The 25,231-nt window shown below is 37.9% G+C and overlaps 2 protein-coding genes across 9 annotated transcripts in view; one reads left to right on the forward strand and one right to left on the reverse strand.

Moving 5' to 3' along the window:
- The window catches only part of CSNK1A1 (casein kinase 1 alpha 1), a 45,381-nt gene that overhangs the window by 13,061 nt on the left and 7,089 nt on the right, over nucleotides 1–25,231 (reverse strand). For 6 of the 8 annotated variants that reach the window (XR_009407398.1, XR_009407397.1, XM_059417135.1 and 3 more), the window contains exons 3-8: nucleotides 12,082–12,208; nucleotides 10,147–10,245; nucleotides 7,644–7,727; nucleotides 3,438–3,577; nucleotides 1,818–1,896; nucleotides 546–620 (exon numbers count right to left, since the gene is read on the reverse strand). Coding sequence is in view for 5 of the 8 variants with exons in the window: in XM_059417135.1 (XP_059273118.1) it covers nucleotides 546–620; nucleotides 1,818–1,896; nucleotides 3,438–3,577; nucleotides 7,644–7,727; nucleotides 10,147–10,245; nucleotides 12,082–12,208 (604 nt within the window). In the remaining 3 variants the exon portion in view is untranslated. The remainder of the gene's footprint in view (nucleotides 1–545; nucleotides 621–1,817; nucleotides 1,897–3,437; nucleotides 3,578–7,643; nucleotides 7,728–10,146; nucleotides 10,246–12,081; nucleotides 12,209–25,231) is intronic. The other 2 variants (XR_009407399.1, XM_059417136.1) reach the window with 1 other exon arrangement.
- LOC132027784 (small ribosomal subunit protein eS24-like) lies at nucleotides 23,931–24,457 on the forward strand. Its single transcript, XM_059416521.1, has one exon. It carries the CDS (start codon nucleotides 23,946–23,948, stop codon nucleotides 24,336–24,338), a length of 393 nt encoding a protein of 130 aa, XP_059272504.1. The 5' UTR covers nucleotides 23,931–23,945; the 3' UTR covers nucleotides 24,339–24,457.

Here is a 25,231-nt window from a genome sequence, read left to right on the forward strand (position 1 = left end):
GAGGACCATGTGGTTTTCTTCCAATGGAAAATACCATGGTTATTCATCCTGACACAGCTCCTTCTCCATTCTCAACTAACAGGCTTCTCTAACGAAGTCTGAGATTTCAGGAAAATGAGCCTGACTCAAACTGTCATCTATACTGTTGGACACTGGCTATTTTGGATTGCTGTGATCTGCCTTTGTTTCTCTACTCCTTCATGTCCCCGACAATTGTCAATATCCCTTCTTTGCTAGCACCAGTTTAGGGTTAAGGAGAATATTTCCTAATTTTGTCAAAAATTGGTGAGGTTCCACTAGAAAACTTTGCCTGCCCTCTTCTTCCTCTAAATCTTAACAGACTATAGGGTCCAAACAAACGAGAAACATAAAAGGCTTATTTAAAATGACCCATATATTCAAGCCACTCCAAGATACTTAGAATTACCAAAACATACGTTTTAAATGGCAAACAGGTACCGAGTAGGATGTTTAAATTCCAGACCTCTTGGATTATTTATATTAAGAAAAGAAAAGAAAAGAAAATAGCCATTATGTACACTTACCTTACATAAAACTTCAACAGGAGTGGACATCTTCTTTTCACTAATCTTTTCGTATTTTTGCTTTTTTGTTGCAGCCTGTGGAAAAAAAGAATCAAACCAGAGACATACTTACTACTACTGAGAAGAACCTTTGGAGTTTAACCCACTAGACATAAATGTAAACTTGAGACTCAAGAGAAATCATAACCTAGAATAAAAAAAAAAAAAAAATCAAAGTACAATATACAAAAATCTTCCAACCCTAAGCTGTTAGTTTTATGTGAGTTTCTACTTTAAAAACATTTTTAGCTGTTAGAAAAGAGTGAGTTAATAAGAACATGATTTAATGGGTGAAGTTAAATCTGAAATGAGTTTTCACGACCCATATTCAACACGAGGGAAGGAGATAAATAACCAAAAACAGTGCCCTTCATTTAGTAATATTATTATGTGAAGTAAAAATAATTTTCCAATGTAAAAATAATTCATATTGGTTAGAGCTACCCACACAAGCATGAAGCAACTGTTTGGTTCACAGATGCTCAAAAACCCAGAGACCATTTTCCTTTAAAGGACCAATAAAATGGGGCACCTGGGTGGCTCCGTCATTGAGTGCCCACTGTTGGCTCAGGTAATGATGCCAGGGTTCTGGGATCGAGCCCTGTGTCAGGCTCCTTGCCCTGCAGGAAGCCTGCTTCTCCCTTTCCCATTCCCCCTGCTTGGGTTCCCTGTCTCACTATGTGTGTCTCTCTCAGATAAATAAAATCAATCTTTAAAAATAAATAAATAAATAAATAAATAAAGGACCAATAAAGTGTCAAAATAGCCTTTAAATTCTAGGACACGGTAAGTTATCATTAACAGACACTCACAAGTCAAGATGAAAGTCCTAATTAATAGAAACAAATGTTAGGATAATTAAGATAGCTAGTATTACTAGAAGAACCAGTTTTACTACACATAAAAGTATGTATTTTCAACATACTGGAAATACATCAAAATGAGACCGTCTCCACCTTTAATTAGCCCATGTCAATTTCCATTCAGATAAAACTACTGGTTACCAATGGGTACCTGCTTACTATTCTAAAGGAAATTATTCTTTAGGCCTGACTACAGGATTCGATTAACTTTATTCTTGCTAAAATGATCATATTTTATCTTCCCAAAAGATAAAAAGTAAAGATAATTCACTCTCGAAAAGCCCCATGTTTGAAAGGGATCTTAAAGTTCATCCCCAATATGTATTTTTATTCTTAAAACAAAAAACTGGTAACGAGAGTCTCATTTTACCTTTAGTCCTTGCCATGGCAGGCTGGTTCTATTAAAATACATCAAAACATATCCTAATGATTCCATGTCATCTCGGCGACTAGAAAAGAAAATGTAAAGTTATGAGTTAGAATTATTATGGAAATGTGAAAGAAAGGCAGGTACCCAAGAAGTTTTCCCAAGTGAGGAAAAAGAACAATTTGGTGACTTGTGAAAGAAGGCACTTAAAGTTTAAAAAAAAAAAAAGAAAAGAAAAAAGAAGAAGAAGTTGTTCATAAAGAGTTACTTTTAAACAAAATTTTCTCACAGAACACGAAATCATAAAATCCAATAGTCCTGCAATTTGATTTCCAAAGAACAAAAAGGATTTAGCTGAACAACTTTCTAAATGAAGTTAATGAAGATGGAAGAACAAAGTAGAAGGCCACTTTTAAGTTTTATAGAAGCTTATAAAAAAGAACTTGAGGGGGTGCCTGGGTGGCTCGGCTGGTTAAGCAACTGCCTTTGGCTCAGGTCATGACTGCAGAGATCGAGTCCCACATCAGGCTCCCTGCCCCACAGGCAGTTTGCTTCTCCCTCTGACCTTCTCCCCTCTCATGCTCTCTCTCACTAATAAATAAAAATCTTTAAAAAAATGAAATAAAATAAACTTGAGGAATCCTGAAATAAATTAACATTTTATTTATTTATAAAAAGATTTTGTTTATTTATTTAAAACAGAACTGAGACAACACAAGCAGGGGGAGTGGTAGGCACAGGGAGAGGCTCCCCCTGGGTGGTTCAGTCTGCCTTCGGTTCAGGTCATGATCCCAGGGTCCTGGGATCAAGTCTCTCATCCTGCTCCCTGCTCAGTGAGGAGTCTGCTTCTCCCTTGGCCTGCAGCTCCCCCTGCCTGTGCTCTTTCTCTCTGACAAATAAAATCTTTAAAAAATAAAATAAAACTAATTAAACATCTATATGAATATATACACCCACATACACTGAACATTTCCTAAGCTTAAAATTCTTCTCTTCAAGTTCCCTAACCCGGAAGCCTATCGTTTATCATTTCTATGCTTGTTTTAAGGAGCAAAAACTGACTGAGAAAAGACAACGACAAAAAACCAGGAATAGAAAATAGAAGACAGAAAAAGCAAAGAGATCATGACAATGTTTACCTCAATCCAGATCCTATTAATTTACATAGGAGTGAGGGTAAAACATGAGAGGATGGCCCTCTTGGTCCATCAGGACTCAGATAATCTTTTCTTTGTAAAAATAAGAAACTAATACATTCTTCTCCAAAACTTAACTTGTATTACTAAAACATAAAAAAGTCCAAGATCAGCATTAAGAAAGTAAGTACTATCTTCAGCTGCAAGAAAAAAATATACATCAAGATAAAACTGCATGTATGCTAACTTTCCATCAGGTAGCATTTTCTCCCCAAGAGACAACCTTTAACAAAAACAAAAGGTCTCTCATTTACTTGGCTTCTCAGCAGGGATTAAAGCCAACAGGTAAAAGGATTAACAAGCAACCTTCAAATCCTCAGTCAAAAAACATCTTTATGCATCAGAAGAAACTAGTTAAACTATTTCCCAAAACCCTTTAGTGACTACGGCTATGGAGCTGATTTACACATTAATTTTTCAAACTCACCTCTGTTCAATCCCAAGATGTGCATTGATGCTAGCGTATCGGGCAGTGCCAGTGAGATTTTTATCTTCTCTGTATGGTATGTGTTGCCTTGTCCTGTTGTCTCTGTACTTTTTGGCCAAACCAAAATCAATAAGGAATAACTTTAAAAGAAAATAAAGAGGTATTAGGCTTCTAACCTTGTTCAAATGAACTGCTTCTTAGTCATTAAATGGCATTTATACTATCTAGTTCAACTGTATCAAAATAAAGTATCACAGGCAGAAAACATGAATAAACTTAACACTTCAACAGGCTTCTACTAGTCCTCATCAATAGAACAAGTTAAAAGAAAACAGTTAAGTGGTTGATCCTTGTAAGTTGAACCAACTTCACAGGCCCAGTTACTACACACTCAGGAGCCTGTCTTTAGAAGAGTATTGGAGAAATATATACATGTTTGATAGAGCTGAAAAGTGTGCTGTGTACCATGATGAAATCTGTCATCCTGTTACTGTCGGTAAACAAGCATGAGGTTTCAAAAACTAAACATAAACTATGTGGAATTCTTCCATTTTACAAAGGCCATTCTTCATTCAGTATGCCAACAGAATGTTCATTATTTAAAATTAGACAACTCTAAGTTTGATACGGACAACAAAACCAAGATTTTTATTAACAAAAAATAAGGACTTTTTAAAAAAAAACATGCATTACATTCTACAACTTCTCACTGACATTTATCCATGTATCAAGTTAACCTTCTAGGAAATACAGTAAGTTGATAAAAAATCTTTAAGAAGTACTTAGTATTTGCTTATATCAAGATAACTTAGAATTAGTTTAAAGGAGCTAATAACTAAAAACCAGAATAATATTTTAGAACAGAATAATATTTAGTGCTGTCTTATTTATATGGTACACAGGGAATAAGATACTCATTTACAATGTAGCTAATTTTTAAAAGTAACTGGAGTTTATTCTTCATGATTAACACTTTAAAAGGAGGGAAAAAACCTGGTTTTGATCAAAAAGAAAGAAAATCCAAAATACATTCATATTTACCTACCTTCTAAAGCAAAATAAACTTCAATTTTTAGTCTTGATCATAAATTCACTTATTAAAGTGATGTTTACAAAAATTATCCAACAAGGCAGGTCTATGTGGCCTTACAGTATACAGTCTTAGACTTTTTTCTTCCTAGTTATACCTACATTTTATAGTTCTTTCCATTAAGTAAATTTTGGATCACTTCTGCCTAGTTTATAAACTGTGATGTCCTAGGAAACCTGTTACCTAGCCTACCAGGGTCTGTGTAAGAATAAATAAAGTGACTGATTTAGAGAAAAGATGTGATCAAATATTTGCCTCTCTTAGGAGCATGAAAAACACTTTGACCAAGGGGTTCCTGGCTGGCTCAGTTGTAAGAGCATGACACTCAATCTCAGGGTTGTTTAAACCCTATATTGGGCATAGAGAGTACTTAAATATAAACAAATCTTGGAAGGAAGGAAAGAAAGAAGGAAGGAAAGGAGAAGGGGGGGAGAAGAAGAGAAGAGGGAAAAAACACTTGTATCAGGCAGGCATTGTACCCTAGCCTTAACTGGACATCGGGATGGGAAAGACATTGAGGTTTGTGCTTGTGTCACCAGTGTAACAAGGAGATGCTTATTTTCACCTGGTCTACTATAAAAGAATGAAGACTAAATTTTTAATAAAATTTAAATGGATGAGGGCTCTCTAGTAAGATTAAATTCACTTCCTCAGCAATTGCATTATTATACGTCTATGAGAAAGTCTTACAAAACAAAGAGAAATAAAGCTCACACTCAAGTGGGCTCAGCATACAAATATTAAAATGAGCAAAATACATTTCTGTTAAGCAAACCAAAAATTATGACTTAAGTTCTCCAGATTCACAATGAAAAGAAAAGAAGGCAAAACAAATACAAAAGGACATCCAGCTTCACAGTATCTTTAAGAATACCCCTAAGAATTATGTGGGTTTTAAACAAAAGATGATTAGGACATAGACCCTCCTCTAAAGGATATTTTCTGGGATTGCTTCTGTTAGTACTTCAAAGCAGAGGAGAAGACAGGAACAACTCTCACGTGATTATACCTAATAGTTTCATTCCTTGTCTAAGTCTGTATTCATTTCAGCAGCTCCATTTGCAACTCAGTAACCAGACATTTTCTCAGAACTTTATAAAAGATTGTTTTATGAAAACTCAGCATTTACTAGAGTTCTTTCTTTCCACAACTCTAAAGGATGAAATGTAATTTATTAAGAAAACAAACACTATCTCTTAAATATCTCCAACTTTATTACAAAACAAAAGCTACAAACCAAATCAACTCTAAACTTTCTCTTATAAAAACTGAGAATGAATGAGTCAGAAAAAAAGAATTAAACTGCTAAACAGAGCTATCTTAAGAGCGAATAACTGAAGAGGAAGATTATTTAAAATAAAAAAAAATCTAAATCTCTGGGTAGTTCATCATCTGGTACTATCAAGCTTCTTTAGCAGCCCTCTCTGCTTTGAATTTAAAAATGAATATAAACATAATGGAAGTGTTTACATGACACCACCAGTACAACCAAAGATACAACCAAACAGCCATAAATATATAAAGAATCAAACAAGGAAAAGTCAATATTCAGTAAGTTGTAAGAAAGATAATGTATTTTTCATAGGTTTGCATATGCAAAAGAAGTCTAATTTCTTTGGTAGGTCAAGCTGCTTTCCTGTGCATTTGTATTTGTGTTCCAAGTAAAATCTGTGCCTGTCTTATAGAATGCAAGGCATGTGGGGATGAACTAATGTTGGACATATTGGGGTAACTCCATCCAGCAGAGGTGCACTGTTCTCAGAAATACTATCTCTCATTTTTTAGTATATCGAGCAATTTTTCTCTTAACCGGGGGCCACATTTCTCTAACCTCCCCCAAAATTCACACACAAGATAACTTTTCATCACAACCTAGCTAACCTGTATGTAGAGAAAATAAACAATTCAATTTTATGGAAATTATTAAATGATTATACTACAAAATATAAATTAAATGTGTGAATGAATGGATAAGCAAACATAGGGCACTAGGTGCTTTATAATGTGCCTAATTACCCAGCAACTCCTCTCCCTACCTCCAATTGAGAATCAGTCACAATTATTAATTCTTTGTGAATGAAAGTTCAGTTTGAATTTCGGAAACCTATTTAACAGCAGAAGATGGTACCTGGAATAATGCTGGGCAGTATGGAAGAGGATTAAATCATCACCCATGATGTATGTGGTACAAAATATAGAACACACTTTGAAACTACAAAGTCTGCTCATAAACCAGGTACAACTTTTCTCTTTTGATTCCTCATGCCAATATACACTTCCTTCTCAGTATACACTAAATTGTACCATTAAGATTCATTTGCTCAAGTTAACAAAGCTCATTAACTTCTATGAAAGTAAAAGAAAATGTTAAGAGTTCTACCTACATAAAAAAATACTTTAAAGAAAATTACTAGGGTGTTTACTTAGCTTGCTAAACACTAAATCATCAGGTTATGCATTCCTTTAATTTACCTTATGTGTCATTAATTGGTAATTATTTGGTAAGTGCTCCAATGATGTTACTGTTATACTGTCAGACTGCAATGCCTCCTAGTTCCAGGGCACATAATGCTCTTTCATCATCTCATGCGATTTGTTTGACTGGAGAATTCACAGATTAAGGAAACTAGATCTCAAATCTGATCTACACTTACCTGAAGGTCCCTAGGGAAGGGGAAGAGAGTGGAGGCAGAATATATTCATCACACAGCACTGATGCAACTGAATTTAGATATATTTCATGCATTAAGTTCTTCAACTCCAAATACATTTTTAAAAACTAAACAGTCTATCTCAAGTTTACCATTAGACAAAGAATTTCAATACTAGACCAACATATCATTTCCTTATGTAGGATGTTAGAGATCTAAACATAATCCTATTTTCATTTAGGTTTTCTCTAAACTTTACAAATTTTAAGCAAAAGCCACAAAAAAAAAATCTTAGTAATGTTATATGTTTGCCAAGTATGTCTGAATAATGCCAACGTAAGAGATGCTTGAGCAAGATCTACATTCTCCAGAATTAAAACAAAACAAAAATAATCAAAATAAAACAATAAGAAAGAAAAGCACATGAATTTGGGATTGAGGTTGGAATAGGAGACAGTTTCAGACCTGGTTTAATCCTGAGAAAGATGGGTCCTGAGAAGTACTAACAGTCATGCTTCTTTTCCTCTTCCCCACTGGAGATTCTAAACACTAAACAGACAATAGAGGGTGGCAGTGCATCAAACAGTATTGCTTACATTGCAACAATGGCCGGCGCAGACAGGCAACACCGAGGCATTAGAGAAAGAACAGGGTAGCCAAATGCCATCCTTCTTCCACCAAGCACTGTAGCTTCTCAGTTTTCCAAATAAGAATCACATGCTCAAGAACATTTGAATTCTGGAAAGTACTCAAGTTTTTAATGCCACTATATTGTGTCACTGCCTGAATCAGGGATAGCAATGGTGACATTTGGCTCTTTTAATTTTTTTAATCAAAAACGGGGAATTTGGCTCTGCAATATTTGGTATCACAATCTGCCCTTCCCCAAAAAAGATTGTACAGGGGAAAAAAATCTTCAGTAAGGAAGAGGTAGAAGGCATTTAGTCACCTCAAAATTGGTTTTCATAAGCATGCAGGGCTGATTACTGGAAGAGATGAACAAATTCACTAAGATTGGAGTGGTCACTCCTAAAATATCAAATTCAGAACAATTTTCCGAGTAAGAAATTTGACTTAAAAAACAAAAACAAAAACACCTCAAAAGCCCCCCACTCTTTTTTCCCCCATGAATAGAATACTACTACAACAAGCTAACCAAAGAATCCAGTCTCATAAAACTGGCATTTTTTTCAAACTACGATACAGAAAGAAACACTAAAAACCAACTACATAAACAAAACACTAATCTAAAATGTTCAAGAACAACATTCAGAATTTGAATCTTAGTTAAGTGAAAACACTACACTTCTACTCTAGGGTCTCTCTGAACTGTATTAACAGCAAGCAGCTCCAAAGTGTTTTTTTTTTAAATTCTCTCTCTTGAGGACATAAGATCCTAAAAACGTTTTCATCACGGGGCAAATTGGATATCCTAACACAACTATGTAATTAACAAGCTATTTTTAAAGGGGGGGGGGTGAAGCAAAGAGGTATTATCTAGGTCATTTAAAGACAAAACCATGTACTGCAATGTCGACATGCAGAACACAGATCACAAGAGGATAACGGGTCATTAGCAGGAAGAAAATGGGGAAAGAGGGCTGGGAAATGGCCAAAAGATCAGGGTCAAACTAACAAAACTGCCCCCAAATTAAGACTAGTAATTTTTTTTTCAATTTAATTACCAGGTTTTATAGTAACAATTAAGAACCTGGATGCTTCAGAGACAGAAGCTACATAGTATTTAAAAAAAATAAGCAGCAACAGCAATCTGGGAATGGCAAGGTAAGTTATATGTAGATATATACACCTTTCATTATTTAAAGTTTAGCTTTCAACAAAAAAATTTAATTTCCTGAAACTTGGTCAGATCAACATTAATGTCTCACACATTAACAAATAATACCAGTTCTAATGGTAATGGCTACAAGTTGGCATTCATACAGGCAAACAAAGGTAAACATTTATAGCCAGACCTAAAAACACCAAACATTTCCTAGTTACTTAATAAAACAAATGGGAATCTTCTTTCCAAAAACAAAATAAAACAAAACAAAAAAACCACAAAAACCAAAAAATCCCAAGTTGTCCTGAAGTTGAGAATTTCTATCAGATCATCAGATCATAACATGCTTAGTGCATTGCCAATGCTGCCTGTCTGCCCGAGCTCAACATTGAATCGATAAATAAAAGCAATTCACTCAATAAAACTAATCATTGCAGAAAAAATTTCAACACAGTTAGTTTCTAACTGCAGTCATGCGTCACTAGCTAAAACCCGATCACCCCGTATGTTAACCATTCTGAGACCCCAATGAACACTAATTTTGTTGTATGAATGTTTGTTTCACTTGACTATGTATCTTCCTTTGAAAGGGGAAGGTGGGGTGGAGATCTACCCAACTTGGCACCCAAGTAAGAAACTGTCAACTACTTTTGAAGCAGACCCAAAAGTTATCCTTTTGAATACACAAATCCAAGGACTGAAGAATTCTCATTATGATCATGCTCAGTCAGCAAATGTTAACTCCATGGTGACAGATGGGTCAGTGGTTCCCACGCTGGCACAAGCACATATATTACAAAAACCCACACTTCAGAGACAAAGGTTAAAATCTGATTTTGGCATTCAGGAAAAAGAGAATATGGGGTTTTTTACTATTTGAATGAGTGAAAAACAGATACAACTGTTTAATAATTAAATAACAGGTATTACATTTCAGTATAAAGCCCTTGGGAATTTTTTATTTCCATACAGATAATTAACCTCGGTTGGGTAAGTTGGGAGAAAATTTACTTCAAGTTACTAAGTTAATAGAGTTAGCTGATTATCTTTCTAGCACAATCTTTTCAAGCAATCATCAACAGCAAATATAATTTCCTATGACTTTTTAAAGACTGGTTTACCAAAGCAATTCTCGGGAGTTTTTAACTCTTTGTTCTTTCATGCAAAGAACATTTGACTAACCTTATTACAGTGACGCCCAATACCCATTAGGAAGTTATCTGGCTTAATGTCTCTGTGTATAAAATTCTTTGTATGCACATATTCAATTCTACTGATCATCTGGAAAAAAAAAGAGGGGGTTAATTATGTAATTTGAATTATGATACAAGAAAAGCAACACATTATTTCTCAATTATTTCAATGATTCAATTATTTCAGACTGTCTTTTAAAATAGGCTATAATAATTCATTTTCTAGCAATACTTCAGAGTATCCCTTTTCCCATTAGCAAACTTATTTTAGTTCCTTCTAAATTTTGCCAATGACAGGTATTGACCTCACTTCTTCACTAACAGTTTGAAAGTCTGGCCATTTATTATTATGGAACTGCCGATCTGTATCCTGTCAATTCTTCTCTTTAAGAGAAATTCTTCTCAAGAATTCTTTGCATATAACAATCTTTTTTAATCTCTCATTTGTTATGTAAATAAATTCCAATTTTTAAAAACTGTCTTGTTACTACAGCATCACTTTTTTCCCCTATCACTTCTAGAATAAAATGTCAAATTATCAAATATGTCTATCTTCTCTGGAAGACACTTAAAAGTATTTGAAAATGTTTTCAATAACCAAAGATTAACTTTATCTTTCTACCCATATGTTCTTACTCTTCTCAGTATATCTGTCAGGATTCTACTTTTTATTTGCCCCCACTTTCTCTAGAGCTTTTAATACCATACAGATTCTGAACTTTGACAAAATGTCTCTTAAATCTATAATCTCTAGCTTAAACTGTAATTTCAAGGAAGCAGATGTATATACAATGTCCAAACAGCACATTTAGTTATTGCAGCAACTTGTACTTTATTAAAGGAAGAAAAACAGAAAATTTCTCTCACTTAATGTACTTAGTTGTCCTAGGCTAACTGATACCCATCATTAAACCAGGATCATTGATTCACTGGGAAAAGGTTTGGCCAAAGATAATAAATGGCACCAACTACTTACCTTCAAGTGTTCTCTATCACCTACAGAGCCAAGACTTAGCAGCTAACTCCTTAAGCCTAACACTGCTTTATTGCAACCCCCTTCCCTGAAATACATTTTTTTCCTATTACCAGCGTACCCAGTATAGACTTCTATCACAAAACCTTGAACACTGTACCTTTTCCATTTTTCTCTACTAAACCATACACTCCTAGGGCAAAGGGACTTGAGTTCTTACTCTTCTCTGCACTCTCTGGTGCCAAGTAAAGCAGAAAACCCTGAATAAATGCTCACCTATGAATACCTATGTGTTACAGAACCTATGGAATATAAACTTTTATTAGGATTCATTTACATGTTAGTTAAAATATATGAGGAGGATCCTAACCTTCAATGTTTGAGTTCTTAACATTCCACAATTAAAACAATGTAATCTGCTAATATTTCCCTGAGTCACTCAGTATTTTTATGTTAATCTTACTGGAATATCAGGCTCTGATTACAGAGAATGAACACTATTTTCTAATCCCCTGATTTATACTTTTAAAAATTGTACCTCATATGCCAGTGTATCATCTCATTTTATTTTGATGTCCAATCTAAATTTTAAAAATGTTATTCTCTTCCACAGCAGTTTTACAGTATCAAGCCTTTTCTTCAAAAATCTTATAAGAAACCCGCTATATTCTTCACTAAAATACAGATTCCATCTGATTAAACAATGTGAAAACTACTATTCTACAGGTTAAGCAACCAATATAACCTTTTGTCCTATGTCACAGGAATTAACTATTAAACTGAATTAAAGTAGTACACTTGAATGAGTATACCTACTATTATGTCTTTTTTATTTTTGCTAAACATAAGGTTACATAGCACAGGATTATACATACTCTGGTTTATTAAAATTTATATTACAGTTAAATTATTAGTATTCTCACTTTTTATTTTCATCAAAATTTCACATACCTGGTCAGCTAACATAAGTACAGTTTTCATCGTGAACCTTCTTGAACAGAAATTGAAGAGGTCTTCGAGGCTGGGTCCAAGAAGATCCATGACTAGCACATTATAGTCTTTTTCCTGACCATACCACCTAACAAAAGACAGAAAGGGAAAGCTTTATGAAAAGGTGATTAGCACTTACTATCACTAAATTTCTAAAAAGCTCTAGGAATAAAATAGTTTTCCTTATCTGTTTATTTTATTGAAGTTACTATGGGGCACTTGGCTGACTGGTCAGTAGAGCATGCCACTCTTGATCTTAGGGTTATGAGAGTTTGAGCCCCACAATGGGTAAACGGATTACTTATAAAATCTTTAAAAATAAGTAAGTAAATAAAGGTACCATGTATTTTTTTAAATCTACATTTTAACTGCTACACCCAACGTGGTGCTGGAACTCACAACCCCGAGATCAAGAGTGGCATGCTCCACTGACTGAGCCAGCCAAGTGCCCCAGTTTGGTTTTATTTAAGATTAAGTTTCAAAAAAAAAAAAAAAAAGATTAAGTTTCCCTCGGGGCGCCTGGGTGGTTCAGTGGGTTAAAGCCTCTGCCTTCGGCTCAGGTGATGGTCCTGGGGTCCTGGGATGGAGCCCCACATAAGGCTCTCTGCTCAGCAAGGAGCCTTCTCCCTCTCTCTCTGCCTGCCTCTCTCCCTACTTGTGATCTCTGTCAAATAAATAAATAAATAAATCTTTAAAAAAAAAAAAAAAGATTAAGTTTTCCTCTATTCAGATGATGAGTCCATTGACTGACTATACTGCCCAACAGAAAATAAGAATAAGAAGAGTTTCTTCTGTCAAGCGGTCCCACTGCCATATTAAGTTAGAATACAGGGAGGGGCACCTGGGTGGCTCAGTGGGTTAGGCCGCTGCCTTCAGTTCGGGTCATGATCTCAGGGTCCTGGGAACAAGTCCCGCATCAGCTCTCTGCTCAGCGGGGAGCCTGCCCCCCGCCCCTCTGCCTACTTGTGATCTTTCTCTGTCAAATAAATAAATAAAATCTTAAAAAAAAAAAAAAAAAGATAGAATACAGAACCTGCATGGTAACATTGACACTCCTCTTACCAAAGCATTTGAATTCTATATCCATTTGCCACTGATTCCTATGACCTCTGTTAAGTTCCTTAATCTCACCTGATACTACTTCCTAAAAAGAAATGAAGGAAACAACCAATCTTACAAAGCAAAGATCCTTTTCTTTCTCCAAAGATTTATTTGAGAGAGAGGGAACACAAGCAGGACTCGTGGGAGAGGGAGAAGCAGGCTTCCCACTGAGCAGGGAGCCCCACTAGGGGCTTGATCCCAGGACCCTGATGGTCAATGGCTGAGCCACCCAGGTGTCCCCAATTTATCTAGGTTTTAAAGAAAAAGAAATATTCCATACAAGAACACCAAATCCAGGCAGCAGCTCTTTCTGCCCAAGGGTCCTGTCCCTGTGCTTTAATAAACCATTTTTCTGCATCAAAAACAAAACAAAACATCACCACCAAATCCAGAAAGAGCTAAGGCAGTGAGAAGGTACAAAAAGATAAAGGTAAAAGGGGAAAGCAAAAACCAACTCTCCTTAGACCACATTTCATCTCTGCATGATAGATTTCCACTGGATAGCTCACTAAGAAAACTAAAACAGTTGAGTAAATTTTACAATCATCCATCTAACACAATTACCAACCTGAAATGTAAAAGGCAAAAATTCCTATTTCCTTTCTTCATGCGATTACATGGGACTTCATAAAGAAGTCTGAGAAGTCATCTGCAAAATTAGCTTTTAACAGAATATTCTGTTAAAATTTCAGAATTTCAGAAACGCTAAAGTTATTGGGCATTTTCCTCCTTACTTGCATTAAGTGTGTAAGACATATCTGCTATTCTCAACGTCAAAATAATAATAATAATAATAATAATAATAATAAGCAGTCCATAAAAGGCAGCTAAAATAGGAATGTTCAAACTCATTTTCTCCACAGAAAAACCATGTATTTCTGAATTAGGTCTTCCTGTTGTACAGAGACTGGTACCGAAATTCCTTAAACCTAAGTGACAGGTGTGTTTCTATCTTTCATACTTCCTTTTGGTCTCAAGGAATATATAGCTTATTTCTCTAAAGTTAACCCACAACCCTCCCATCTGTGCTTTCCACCTCTCTAACTCATCCAGACATTATTACACACAGATTAGGAGCCAAGAACAGTCTATAACTCATCCAAATCCTACTTACTCAGTTTCTACCCTCACCTCTGTGTTTTCTACTCTTATTCCAAATAAGCTTCTAACTCTCTACTTTCAACCCCAAAGTCCTAACACCCAGACACCAAAAAAAGCATCCTCAAGTAACCTGTTCCACACTGCTCCATTTCTGACTTCCCACAGCCACTGACTGCTACTTGTATACACAATCAAACCCCCTGACAATACAATATGTGGGTGCTGTCATCTTGTGGTGTTTCTGTCTCCATACCTAGGTCAGACCTTACTATTGGTTTCAAATTGTCTTCAAAGAACCTGGGTAATGAGCAAGCAAACACTAACCTGATTCTCTGAGATCATTTAAGTCTTCAGACAATCTGAAACTAACCAATACAAAAACTCAGATATTATCTTTAGACCTTTTTAATGTATGGTGTATGTTGCTAGAATATGATAAAGTGATGTACATATACAGTGTAGGTACTCAAATATCTATGCAATTAAAGAACGAACTCTGGTTTGATTTGGACCTTATTCTTACAAAGTTTCAAAACAAGCAGAAAAACCAAGTAATTTAATGGACGAAAGTTAAAAAAAAAAAAAAAAGTACAAGAGTCTCATTTTCCATTTACTTGTTTTATTTCTTTTTTTTAATTTTATTTATTTGACAGAGATATCACAAGCAGGTAGGAATGATCACAAACAGGCAGACAGGCAAGCAAGAGAGAGAGGGAAGCAGGCCCCCTGCTGAGCAGAGAGCCTGATTCTCTCTATCCCAGGACTGTGAGATCACGACCCAAGCTGAAGGCAGGGGCTTAACCCACTAAGCCACCCAGGCACCCCCATTTACTTGTTTTAAATGAACGCTTTCAGACCTAGAGTTGCCTGACCAATCAAAGTCGAAGGCCAAAGAATGAGTTTGAAATTTATATAACTGTCATGACTTAAAGCATTAAGAAAGCTACCTTAAGTTCTAAAGAAGATGCTAAAAAAGGCAAGGTCCACCTGTTTGCTCTTATTTCCCTTCCTCTAAACCCATATCCAAACTAAACCTAGTTAAAAAATTAAGACACATGAAAAGGAGAATATAAGAGGGCCTGACAGAAAGTGCTAAGAGAATTCAGAAAACCAAAAGATCAACAGTAATTAAATTTATCCAAAGAACCCTTGTAAAAATGGTCTATCACCAGTCAGATCTTGACAAAGGGATAATACTTTGAAAAGGAAGTAGTCAAGGGGCATGCTAGGCAGGGGCAAGAATAAACTCCAGGCTCTTATTAAGAGGAAAGTCAAGGTGACTTATAATTCAAGGCTTCATTATAGACTCTTGAAAGCCAAGCTCAAAAGCTTTAAGTTCTTTAAATAACTGGTGAACTATCAGTAGAGTGTGGTGGGGGACATAATAGAATTCAATCAACATTTTAAGATTAGCTTTGGCATCAATACGCATTGTAGAAATGGGGGAGTGGGAGAATGAAGAGAATGACATAGTGACCAATTAGAAGTGCCATGGCTGGAGGGGTGCGGGGTGGCACTGTCAGTTGAGTGGCCAAACCTCGGTTCTGGCTCAGGCTGTGACCTGTGAAATAAGCTATATATAGTAGACTGAGCCCTGCTTCCAGCTCCATGCTCAGAAGAGTCTGCTTGAGATTCTCTCCCCTTCTCCCTCTTCCACTTCCTCTCACACGCTCCCTCTCAAGTAAATAAATAAATCTTTTTTTTTTTAAAGTGTTATAGTTGGAGATCTGATGTTAGGGATTTTTCTCTGCATATCTCTTTATGGAAATTAAAAAAAAACCCTTAGAAATGAAATAAAATGAATGAAATATTTTAAGTACTACTATGAGACCTAAGGGCTTCCAAGAACCATAAATTAGGCTCCGCAGGGAGCCTGCTTCTCCCTCTGACTCTGCCTTCCACTCTGTCTGCCTGTGCTTGATCTCGCTCGCTTTCTCTCTGACAAATAAATAAATAAAAAAAATCTTAAAAAAAAAAAAAAGAACCATAAATTAGTATAATTATCATAAATATGCAGTTCAGGTGACCTGGGTAGTTTAGTCGGTTAAGCATCTGCCTTCTGCTCAGGTCATGATCTCAGGGTACTGGGATTGAGCTCAGCTAGGAGCTTGCTTCTCCCTCTCATGCTGCTCCCTGTGCTCATGCTTTCTCACCCTCTCAAATAAATAAGTATGCAGTTCAGATTAAAGCATTAAAATATGTTTTCCATCTCTATGACTAGGATAATAATAACAGAAGACTTGTTTAATTAATGTAGGTCCTCCACTCAGTCAGTTTGATAGGTGTGATGGTTAGTTAATCTTTTGCCTGGGCTAAGTAAGGGATGTTGGAATGGGATAGCTGGACATTTTTGGGGACATGTTGGGATAGGATAGGACATTTTTGGGGGGTGTCTGTGAAGATGTCTCCAGAGATCTGAATCTTTGAATCCTCCTGAGTCTTTGAATCAAGATTAGCACTTGAGTGACAGACTAAGTAAAGAGGATAACCTACCCCCAAGTGGAGGACTTGAACAGAACAAAAGGAAATAAAACTAAAAAGCAGAGGAAGGAAAAATTCGTCTGCTAGAGCTGAGACATCCACCTTCCGCCCTCAGTTATCTATGTTTACAGTTCTCAGGCCTTTAGGCTTGGGACCAAAACTACAACACTGGTTTTTCTAGGCCTCCAGCTTGCACACCTCAAACTAGACTTCTCTGCCTCCACAGGTGTAAGCCAATGCCTCATAATAAATCTCTTTCTGCTTATCTATGTATCACCCATTGGTTCTGTTTCTCTGGAGAGTCCTCACTAATACAATATGGGCAGCCATTGTATTTGTCTCATTCACAACTCCATATTCCCAGCATCCAGAACAATGTCTTACTTGCGAGAAATACTCAGTAACATTTGCTGAATTAAAGAATAAAAAGCCAGGGGCGCCTGGGTGGCTCAGTGGGTTAAGCCTTTGCCTTCGGCTCAGGTCATGATCTCAGGGTCCTGGGATCGAGCCCCACATCGGGCTCTCTGCTCAGCAGGGAACCTGCTTCCCCCTCTCTCTCTGCCTGCCTCTCTGCCTACTTGTGATCTCTGTCTGTCAAATAAATAAATAAAATCTTAAAAAAAAAAAAAAAAAAGAATAAAAAGCCAGATTAGAGGCTCTAAAAGCCTGGGGAGTGATTGATTTAGCACACAAGGAAAACGAAACAAGGTCAACAAAACCACTCAGTACTTGAAGTATAAAATCATCAGGAAGCACCTATTCATCTTTGATTTAAACTGGCCAAGTAATTATAGAAGTTTACAAGTGATATTCTTAACAGGCACACCTGTGCACTTATCTTCCCATCTTTAGGTCATTAATGTCAAAGTCTTCACTGAACAACTAAAAAGAAGGAACACTGAATCAGAGGTCTAACAGCATCTCCATTCTCAAGACACCATCTCTCAAACTTTCTTTCACGCCAAGCCATCATCATCATCCAATCTTTATGTTCCTTTTCATGAGGTAGAAAATAAGATCTGGTCTAGTAGAATCTAGCTGATCCCCACCACCACCCGCCCCCACCCCCTAAATTACCAGACTTGAACAGAAGGCCATTTTCAACCACAAAAAAACCCCTCTACTCTCAATTTAAATACTTGAGTCTCACATCCTTCTGGTACTGCAGTCATCTGATTACTTCTGGAAGCCTCAGAAATCTAAGAACTTGAGTCTTTGGCACTATAACCTCTAACCTAAAATTGTCAGTACTTATGAAGCTCCATGTTATTAATGGCATTCATTACGAAAACAACCAACAATGCAAGACAGTTTCAAGTACATTCTGATTCATGGTAAATCTTCAGCCCCTTTCAAAGAGAACTAGACATAGGACTAAATATGGGGTACCTCTTGGTTTTCTATTAATTATAAATAAACAAGACTGCTGTGTTAACTCTCATTCTCCATAACTTTCCTTGCCCATAACTGCTCCTTAGATTTGTGGTCTCCATTTTACTCTGAATACAAGGTACCTAGAATTTAGTAACTAAAACTTGATTTCGCCTGTCATCAAAAATTTAAGAGCATCTATTTATTTCCTTCTCTTGCAACATCACATTTAAAATACAATTCAGGGGATGCCTGGGTGGCTCAGTGGGTTAAAGCCTCTGCCTTCAGCTCAGGTCATGATCCCAGGGTCCTGGGATCAAGCCCCACGTTGGGCTCTCTGCTCAGCAGGGAGCCTGCTTCCTCCTTCTCTCTCTCTGCCTGCCTCTCAGCCTACTTGTAATCTCTGCCTGTCAAATAAATAAATAAAATCTTTAAAAGTAAAATAAAATAAAATACAATTCAGGGGCATCTGAATGGCTCAATCAGTTATGCATCCAACTCTTGATCTCAGCATTGTTAAGTTCAAGCCCCGCAATGGGCTCCACAATCAGCATGAAGCCTAATTAAAAAAAAAAATTAAAAGGGGTGCCTGGGTGGCTCAGTGGGTTGGGCCTCTGCCTTCAGCTCAGGTCATGATCCCAGGGTCCTGGGATTGAGCCCCGAATCAGGCTCTCTGCTTGGTGGGGAGCCTGCATTTCCCCCCCACCCCCACCTGCCTTTCTGCCTACTTGTGATCGCTCTCTGTCAAATAAATAAAAAAAAAATTTTTAAATAAGCCAAAAACACACTTCAGATTTTCAAAGGTCAGTAACACATAAATTTTTATCCATAATCCTTTGGATTTATAGAAATCCTCTGAAATGGTTTGAGATTCTTCAATGCTATCTGGCTATTCTAAGGAAGTAGAGGATCAGGTTTAATCAACAGACACTGTGGAATACCTAGAACTATAAACATAAGCACAGATCAGACTGATTTCTCCATACTGACAACTCTTTGAGAGATGAAGCAACTGAGAAAAGACCAGTTTGAGCTGTAGGGATGGCAATCAAAGTAATAATGATGTTAAATATGATACCAAGAATTTTAGATGTATTTATCCCATCTTTTAATTTACTTTTAAATCTTTCTTCAAACTGTTCGACCTTTTTTAACTGGCTGATTTTCCCATCTTTACAATCTCACATGCCTGGGGAGAGCATCAGTGAGCATATCAGTAACTGAGACTTAAACAAGGCTAGGAAGGGAAAAGAAAATAAATATTGGAAATCTACCAAGTGAGTGACCAAACTTGCATCAAATGTAGTTAGTCACAACAAAGAACTGGTCTGAACAATTTGGGGAGTCGAGGTACAGTACTCCTATACCAGTATTTCTGAATCTTTTCAGAAAGATTACCATAGATCTCACATCTTTGTTAGTCCAATAAAACCTACAGATTCCTTCTCAGAATATTTTATATGCAAAAAATAAAATACATAGCATTATAAAAGAGAACAATTACAGGGAAATTCAGCCACACTAAGATTACTTAATTTTGATACAGTAAAGTACATGTTCATTATTAATGAGATATAAGGGCAGATCTAATTAGGACTATTAATTATGAAAATTATGAGTGTAAACAATATTCTGAGATATCTGCAACAATTATGTGCTATGGAAATATCTGTGATTTCTAGTGGTGACAAAATCACAGGTACTGCTAAACTAGTGGAGATTTCCTGCCTACATTTATTTATTTATTAAGATTTTATTTATTTAAGAGAGAGCGCGCGCAATCAAGTGTGAGAGGGGAAAAGGTCAGAGGGAGAAGCAGACTCCCTATGGAGCCAGGAGCCCGGTAGGGGACTCCATCCGGGGACTCCAGGATCATGACCTGAGCCGAAGGCAGTTGCCTAACCAACTGAGCCACCCAGGCGCCCAACATTTATAATACATATACAGATTTTCCTCAATTTATAATGGGGTTATATTCTGTTAAACCCATCCTAAATGAAAATATCTAAGACAAAAATGTATTTAATACACGTGATATACTGAACGCCTTTACTTAGCCTAGCCTATCTTAAATGTACTTAAGAACACATAAATTGGACAACAGTTGGGCAAAATCTTCTAACACAAAGCCTATTTTATAATAAAGTGTTCAGTAATTCATGCAATTTATTAAACACAGTACTGAAAGGAAAAAAAAAACCAAAACACCCAGAATGGTTGTATGGGGGTAAAATGGTTGTAAATACACCAGGTGTTTACCCTCATGATCACCTGACTGACCAGGAGCTGCCTCCCGACTGCCGCCCAGCAATATCACGAGTGTCATACCACAAGCTGCTAGCCTGGGGAAAGATCAGAACTCAAAGCATTGTTTCTACTGAATACATACCACTTTCACAGCACCATAAAGTCTAAAAGCCATACAACGAACCATCCTAGTCTGGGACGATCTTACTAGATTCAGTTAGAAGTTCATGAAGATAAGGTGTAGGGGAGCCTGGGTGGCTTCAGTCAGTTAAGAGTCTGCCTTCAACCCAGGTCACGATTCCATGACCCTAGGATTGGGCCCTGCATCAGGCTCCCTGCTCAGCTTTTCCCTCTTCCGCGCCTACCACTCCCACTGCTTGTGCTCTGTCAAATAAATAATATCTTAAAAAAAGGAAAAAAAAAAAGATGTAATTTTCTTCCTATCCCTCCTTGTGAGGTTAGAATGGGGGATATCCCTACCAGGTTAATAATCCCTGTTTTGAGGGGTGCCTGGGCGGCTCAGTGGGTTAAAGCCTCTGCCTGGGATCTGAGCACTACTTCGGGCTCTCTGCTCAGCAGGGAGCCTGAGTCCCCCTCTCTCTGCCTGCCTCTCTGCTACTTCCGATCTCGTTCTCTGTCAAATAAATAAATAAAATCTTAAATAAATAAATAATTCCCTGTTGCGAAACATTTTTTGTTTTTTAAGTTTTTAATTTCAATTCCAGTTAGTTAACATACTGTGTTGTATTAGGTTCAGGTGTACAATGTATGATTCACCAATTCTATACACTGCTCTTTTTTTTTTTAATTTACTTGACAGTCACAAGTAGGCAGAGAGGCAGGCAGAGGGAGAGGGGGAAGCAGACTTCCCGCTGAGCAGAGAGCCCAATGTGGGGCTGGATCCCAGACCCTGAGATCATGACCTGAGCCGAAGGCAAAGGCTTAACCCACTGAGCCACCCAGGCACCCCTCAAAACTAATTTTTAAGGTGAAGAGACCACAGAGTAAGATCTGAAAGTTGGGCATCAGATGCGTGTTTTATTCATCAATACTAACATTAACTAAGGTAAGTTGTTTTCCTTCTTCATCCCAATCCTCCAAAACCACTACTACTAATCCTCTGATCACAATACAGCCTTGAATTAATGCTGTAACATTTTCAAGCTCCTTAGCCTCCTTGTGCCTTGCCCTTTGCCTTTAAAGATATGTAACCATTCCTTACCCCAAACATTATAAAAACACAAAACCAAAAACTGTGCTTTATATATGGACATACCACTATCCAGTACTAAAGCTACTATTATTGATCCATTCAGTATTTATAGTACCTGACAAGATAAAACTTTGTAATTTTTGCTCTCACAGCTTACAAGCTTACTTGCATCCAAGTAAATAACACATGATGCAGGCGCCTAGGTGGCTCATTGGTTAAGCGGCTAACTCTTTTTCCTTTTTTGATTTTATTTATTTGGGGCACCTGGGTGGCTCAGTGGGTTAAGCCTCTGCCTTTGGCTCAGGTCATGATCTCAGGGTCCTGGGATGGAGCCCCACAATGGGCTCTGCTCAGCAGGGAGCCTGCTCCCCAGGCCTCCCCCGCCCCCGCCTACCTCTCTACTTGTGACCTGTCAAATAAATAAATAAAATCTTAAAAAAAAAAAAAAGAAAAAGATTTATTTGCCAGAGAGAGATATAGTGAGAGAGGGAACACAAGCTAGGAGAGTGGGAGAGGGAGAGGCAGGGAGCCCAATGGTGTGTGTGTTGGGGGGGGGGGGGTGCCTCAATCCCAGCCAGGACCCTGGGATCATGAGCTGAAGGCAGATGCTTAATGACTGAGCCACCCAGATGCCCCACGGCCAACTCGATCTCAGCTCAGGTCTCAATCTCAGGTCTTGTATTCAAGCCCCACATTGGGCTTCCAGACTGGGCATGGTGCCTACTTAAAAACAAACAAAACAGAAGTGAGGAGGAGAGACTGGTTCTGAGAAGGTCCAAATTATGGCAACCCAACCCATCTTTTAGACAGAGTCATTAAGGAAAGTTTTTCTGATGAAGAAGCATGGTTAATTCTTGAAAGTATAAAATGGAAGATGGCCAGGTAGAGAGGTGGATGGGAGTTAGTGTGCCTGAAGTTTGGTATTCACAACAAACTTACAAAAAGCCAGCGTGTTTGAGACATAGTAAAACAAGATCACTTTATTTTCTTGTTTACCAGCTAATAAATACTGTAAAATCAGATTATGGTGATGACTGCACAACTCTGAACACACACTAAAAACCAATGAACTGTACATTTTGAATAGGTGACAATTTATGTATGTCAATTATCTCATTAAAGCTGTTTAAAAAAAAAAAATCCTTTTCCAGGGATATCTGGCTAGCTCAGTCAGAACAGAGTATGAGACTCTTGATCCCAAGGTTGCGAGTATGAGGCCCACAATGGGTACAAAGACTACTTAAAAACAAAATCTTTCTCTTTTTTAAAAGATTTTATTTATTTGCCAGAGAGAGATAGAACATGTGTGTGCACAAGCAGGGTGGAGTGGCAGGCAGAGGGAGAAGCAGGCTCCCCGCTGAACAAGGAGCCCCATGTGGGACTTGACACCTGAACAGCTGCTTAACTGACTGAGCCACCCAGGTGTCCCAAAAACAGAATCTTAAAAAAAAAAAAAAAGCCAAACAAACAAACAAAACAAAAAACCCCACTTTTCCCAAAATCTGTTTCTCCAATCTCTGATTCAACACTTACTGAACCTACTATGTGCGTGAAACTGCAAGTAAGTGCTACAGCTCTGTAGGTAATTATTATGCATTGTTAATGTTTGAGAAATGCTAAGTATGATTACAGAGAACCCTAATGAGGGTCCCACTAACCTGACCAATCAAAGCATTCTCCAGATGGTTCAAGATACTGTTTAGGGCTTATACTCATCCCTCTGATGTTAAGGAAACATGTCCTCACACTGTCTGAGATTTATACATGTTTCCTCCTAATTTTCAGCAAAAGAGACCAATTCACAACTACCTGCCAAATGCATGGCATCTGCTCAAAAGAATTAAAAGTCTCACAAAATTTTTTCTGTTCACTGAAATATGACCAGTATCTTAACTATGCCTGACACGTAACAGGCACACTCATATAAGTTTGTTGACTGAATAAAAGAAATATCTGCTTATCCTTTAGAAAGTTCTGTAGGAGGTACTGTACAAAGTTTCTAAGATACTTTTGAACATCTGAGCTTTTGTTTGAAGAGTAGAAGCTAACCTTATTCACAGAGGGATACAATGTATTAATATTACAGAGGTTCAAAAATGGGAACACCAGGGTGCCCAGGTGGCTCAGTCAGTTAAGTGTCTGCCTTCAGCTCAGGTCATGATCCCAGGCTCCTGGGATGCAGCCCCGAGTTAGGAATCCTGCTCAGGCTGAGTAGGGGAGCCTGCTCTTCCCTCTCCCTCTGCCTGCTGCTCCCCCTGCTTGTGCAAGCACTTTCTCTAATAGATAAATAGAATTGAGCTCGGCCGCCATCATGAACGACACAGTAACTATCCGGACCAGGAAGTTCATGACCAACCGACTACTTCAGCACAAACAAATGGTTATTGATGTCCTTCATCCTGGAAAGGCAACAGTACCTAAGACAGAAATTCGGGAAAAACTAGCCAAAATGTACAAGACCACACCAGATGTCATATTTGTATTTGGATTCAGAACCCATTTTGGTGGTGGCAAGACAACTGGCTTTGGCATGATTTATGATTCCTTGGATTATGCAAAGAAAAATGAACCCAAACATAGACTTGCAAGACATGGTCTGTATGAGAAGAAAAAGACCTCAAGAAAACAGCGAAAAGAACGCAAGAACAGAATGAAGAAAGTCAAGGGGACTGCGAAAGCCAATGTTGGTGCTGGCAAAAAGTGAGCTGGAGATTGGACAACAGAAGGAGTAAAGATGCTGCAGTGGCTTTATCTTTGGTGATTGTGCAGATTTTTCATGAGAGGATTAATAAACTAAGAATGTTAATGTGACAAAAAAAAAAAGATAAATAGAATTAAAAAAAGATTTGACAGAGGGGCGCCTGGGTGGCTCAGTGGGTTGGGCCGCTGCCTTCGGCTCGGGTCATGATCTCAGGGCCCTGGGATCGAGTCCCACATCGGGCTCTCTGCTCAGCAGGGAGCCTGCTTCCTCCTTCTCTCTGCCTGCCTCTCTGCCTACTTGTGATCTCTCTCTGTCAAATAAATAAATAAAATCTTAAAAAAAAAAAAAAGATTTGACAGAAAGCAGGGGAGAGCACACAGCAGAGAGGGAGAGGCAGATTCTCACAGATTCTCAGCTGAGCAAGTAGAGAGCCTGATGCAGGCCTTGATCCCAGGACCCCAAGATCATGACATGAGTCAAAGGCAGATGCTTCAACAACTGAGCCATCCAGCGACCCCGATTTCATCAATTTATATAATGCATTAAAAAACAAAAACAGGGCGCCTGGGTGGCTCAGTGGTTAGGCCGCTGCCTTCGGCTCAGGTCATGATCTCAGGGTCCTGGGATCGAGTCCCGCATCGGGCTCTCTGCTCAGCAGGGAGCCTGCTTCCTCCTCTCTCTCTCTCTCTCTCTCTCTCTCTCTGCCTGCCTCTCTGCCTACTTGTGATTTCTCTCTGTCAAGTAAATAAATAAAATCTTAAAAAACAAAAACAAAAACAAAAACATGGGGCGCCTGGGTGGCTCAGTGGGTTGGGCCGCTGCCTTCGGCTCGGGTCATGATCTCAGGGCCCTGGGATCGAGTCCCACATCGGGCTCCCTGCTGAGCAGAGAGCCCG

Source organism: Mustela nigripes, chromosome 12, assembly GCF_022355385.1.
Source record: "Mustela nigripes isolate SB6536 chromosome 12, MUSNIG.SB6536, whole genome shotgun sequence".
NCBI lineage: Eukaryota > Metazoa > Chordata > Mammalia > Carnivora > Mustelidae > Mustela > Mustela nigripes.

What these genes read in the sequence shown, in the direction of transcription:
- LOC132027784 (XM_059416521.1), top strand. Translation starts at nt 23,946, where the DNA reads ATGAACGACACAGTAACTATCCGGACCAGGAAGTTCATGACCAACCGA.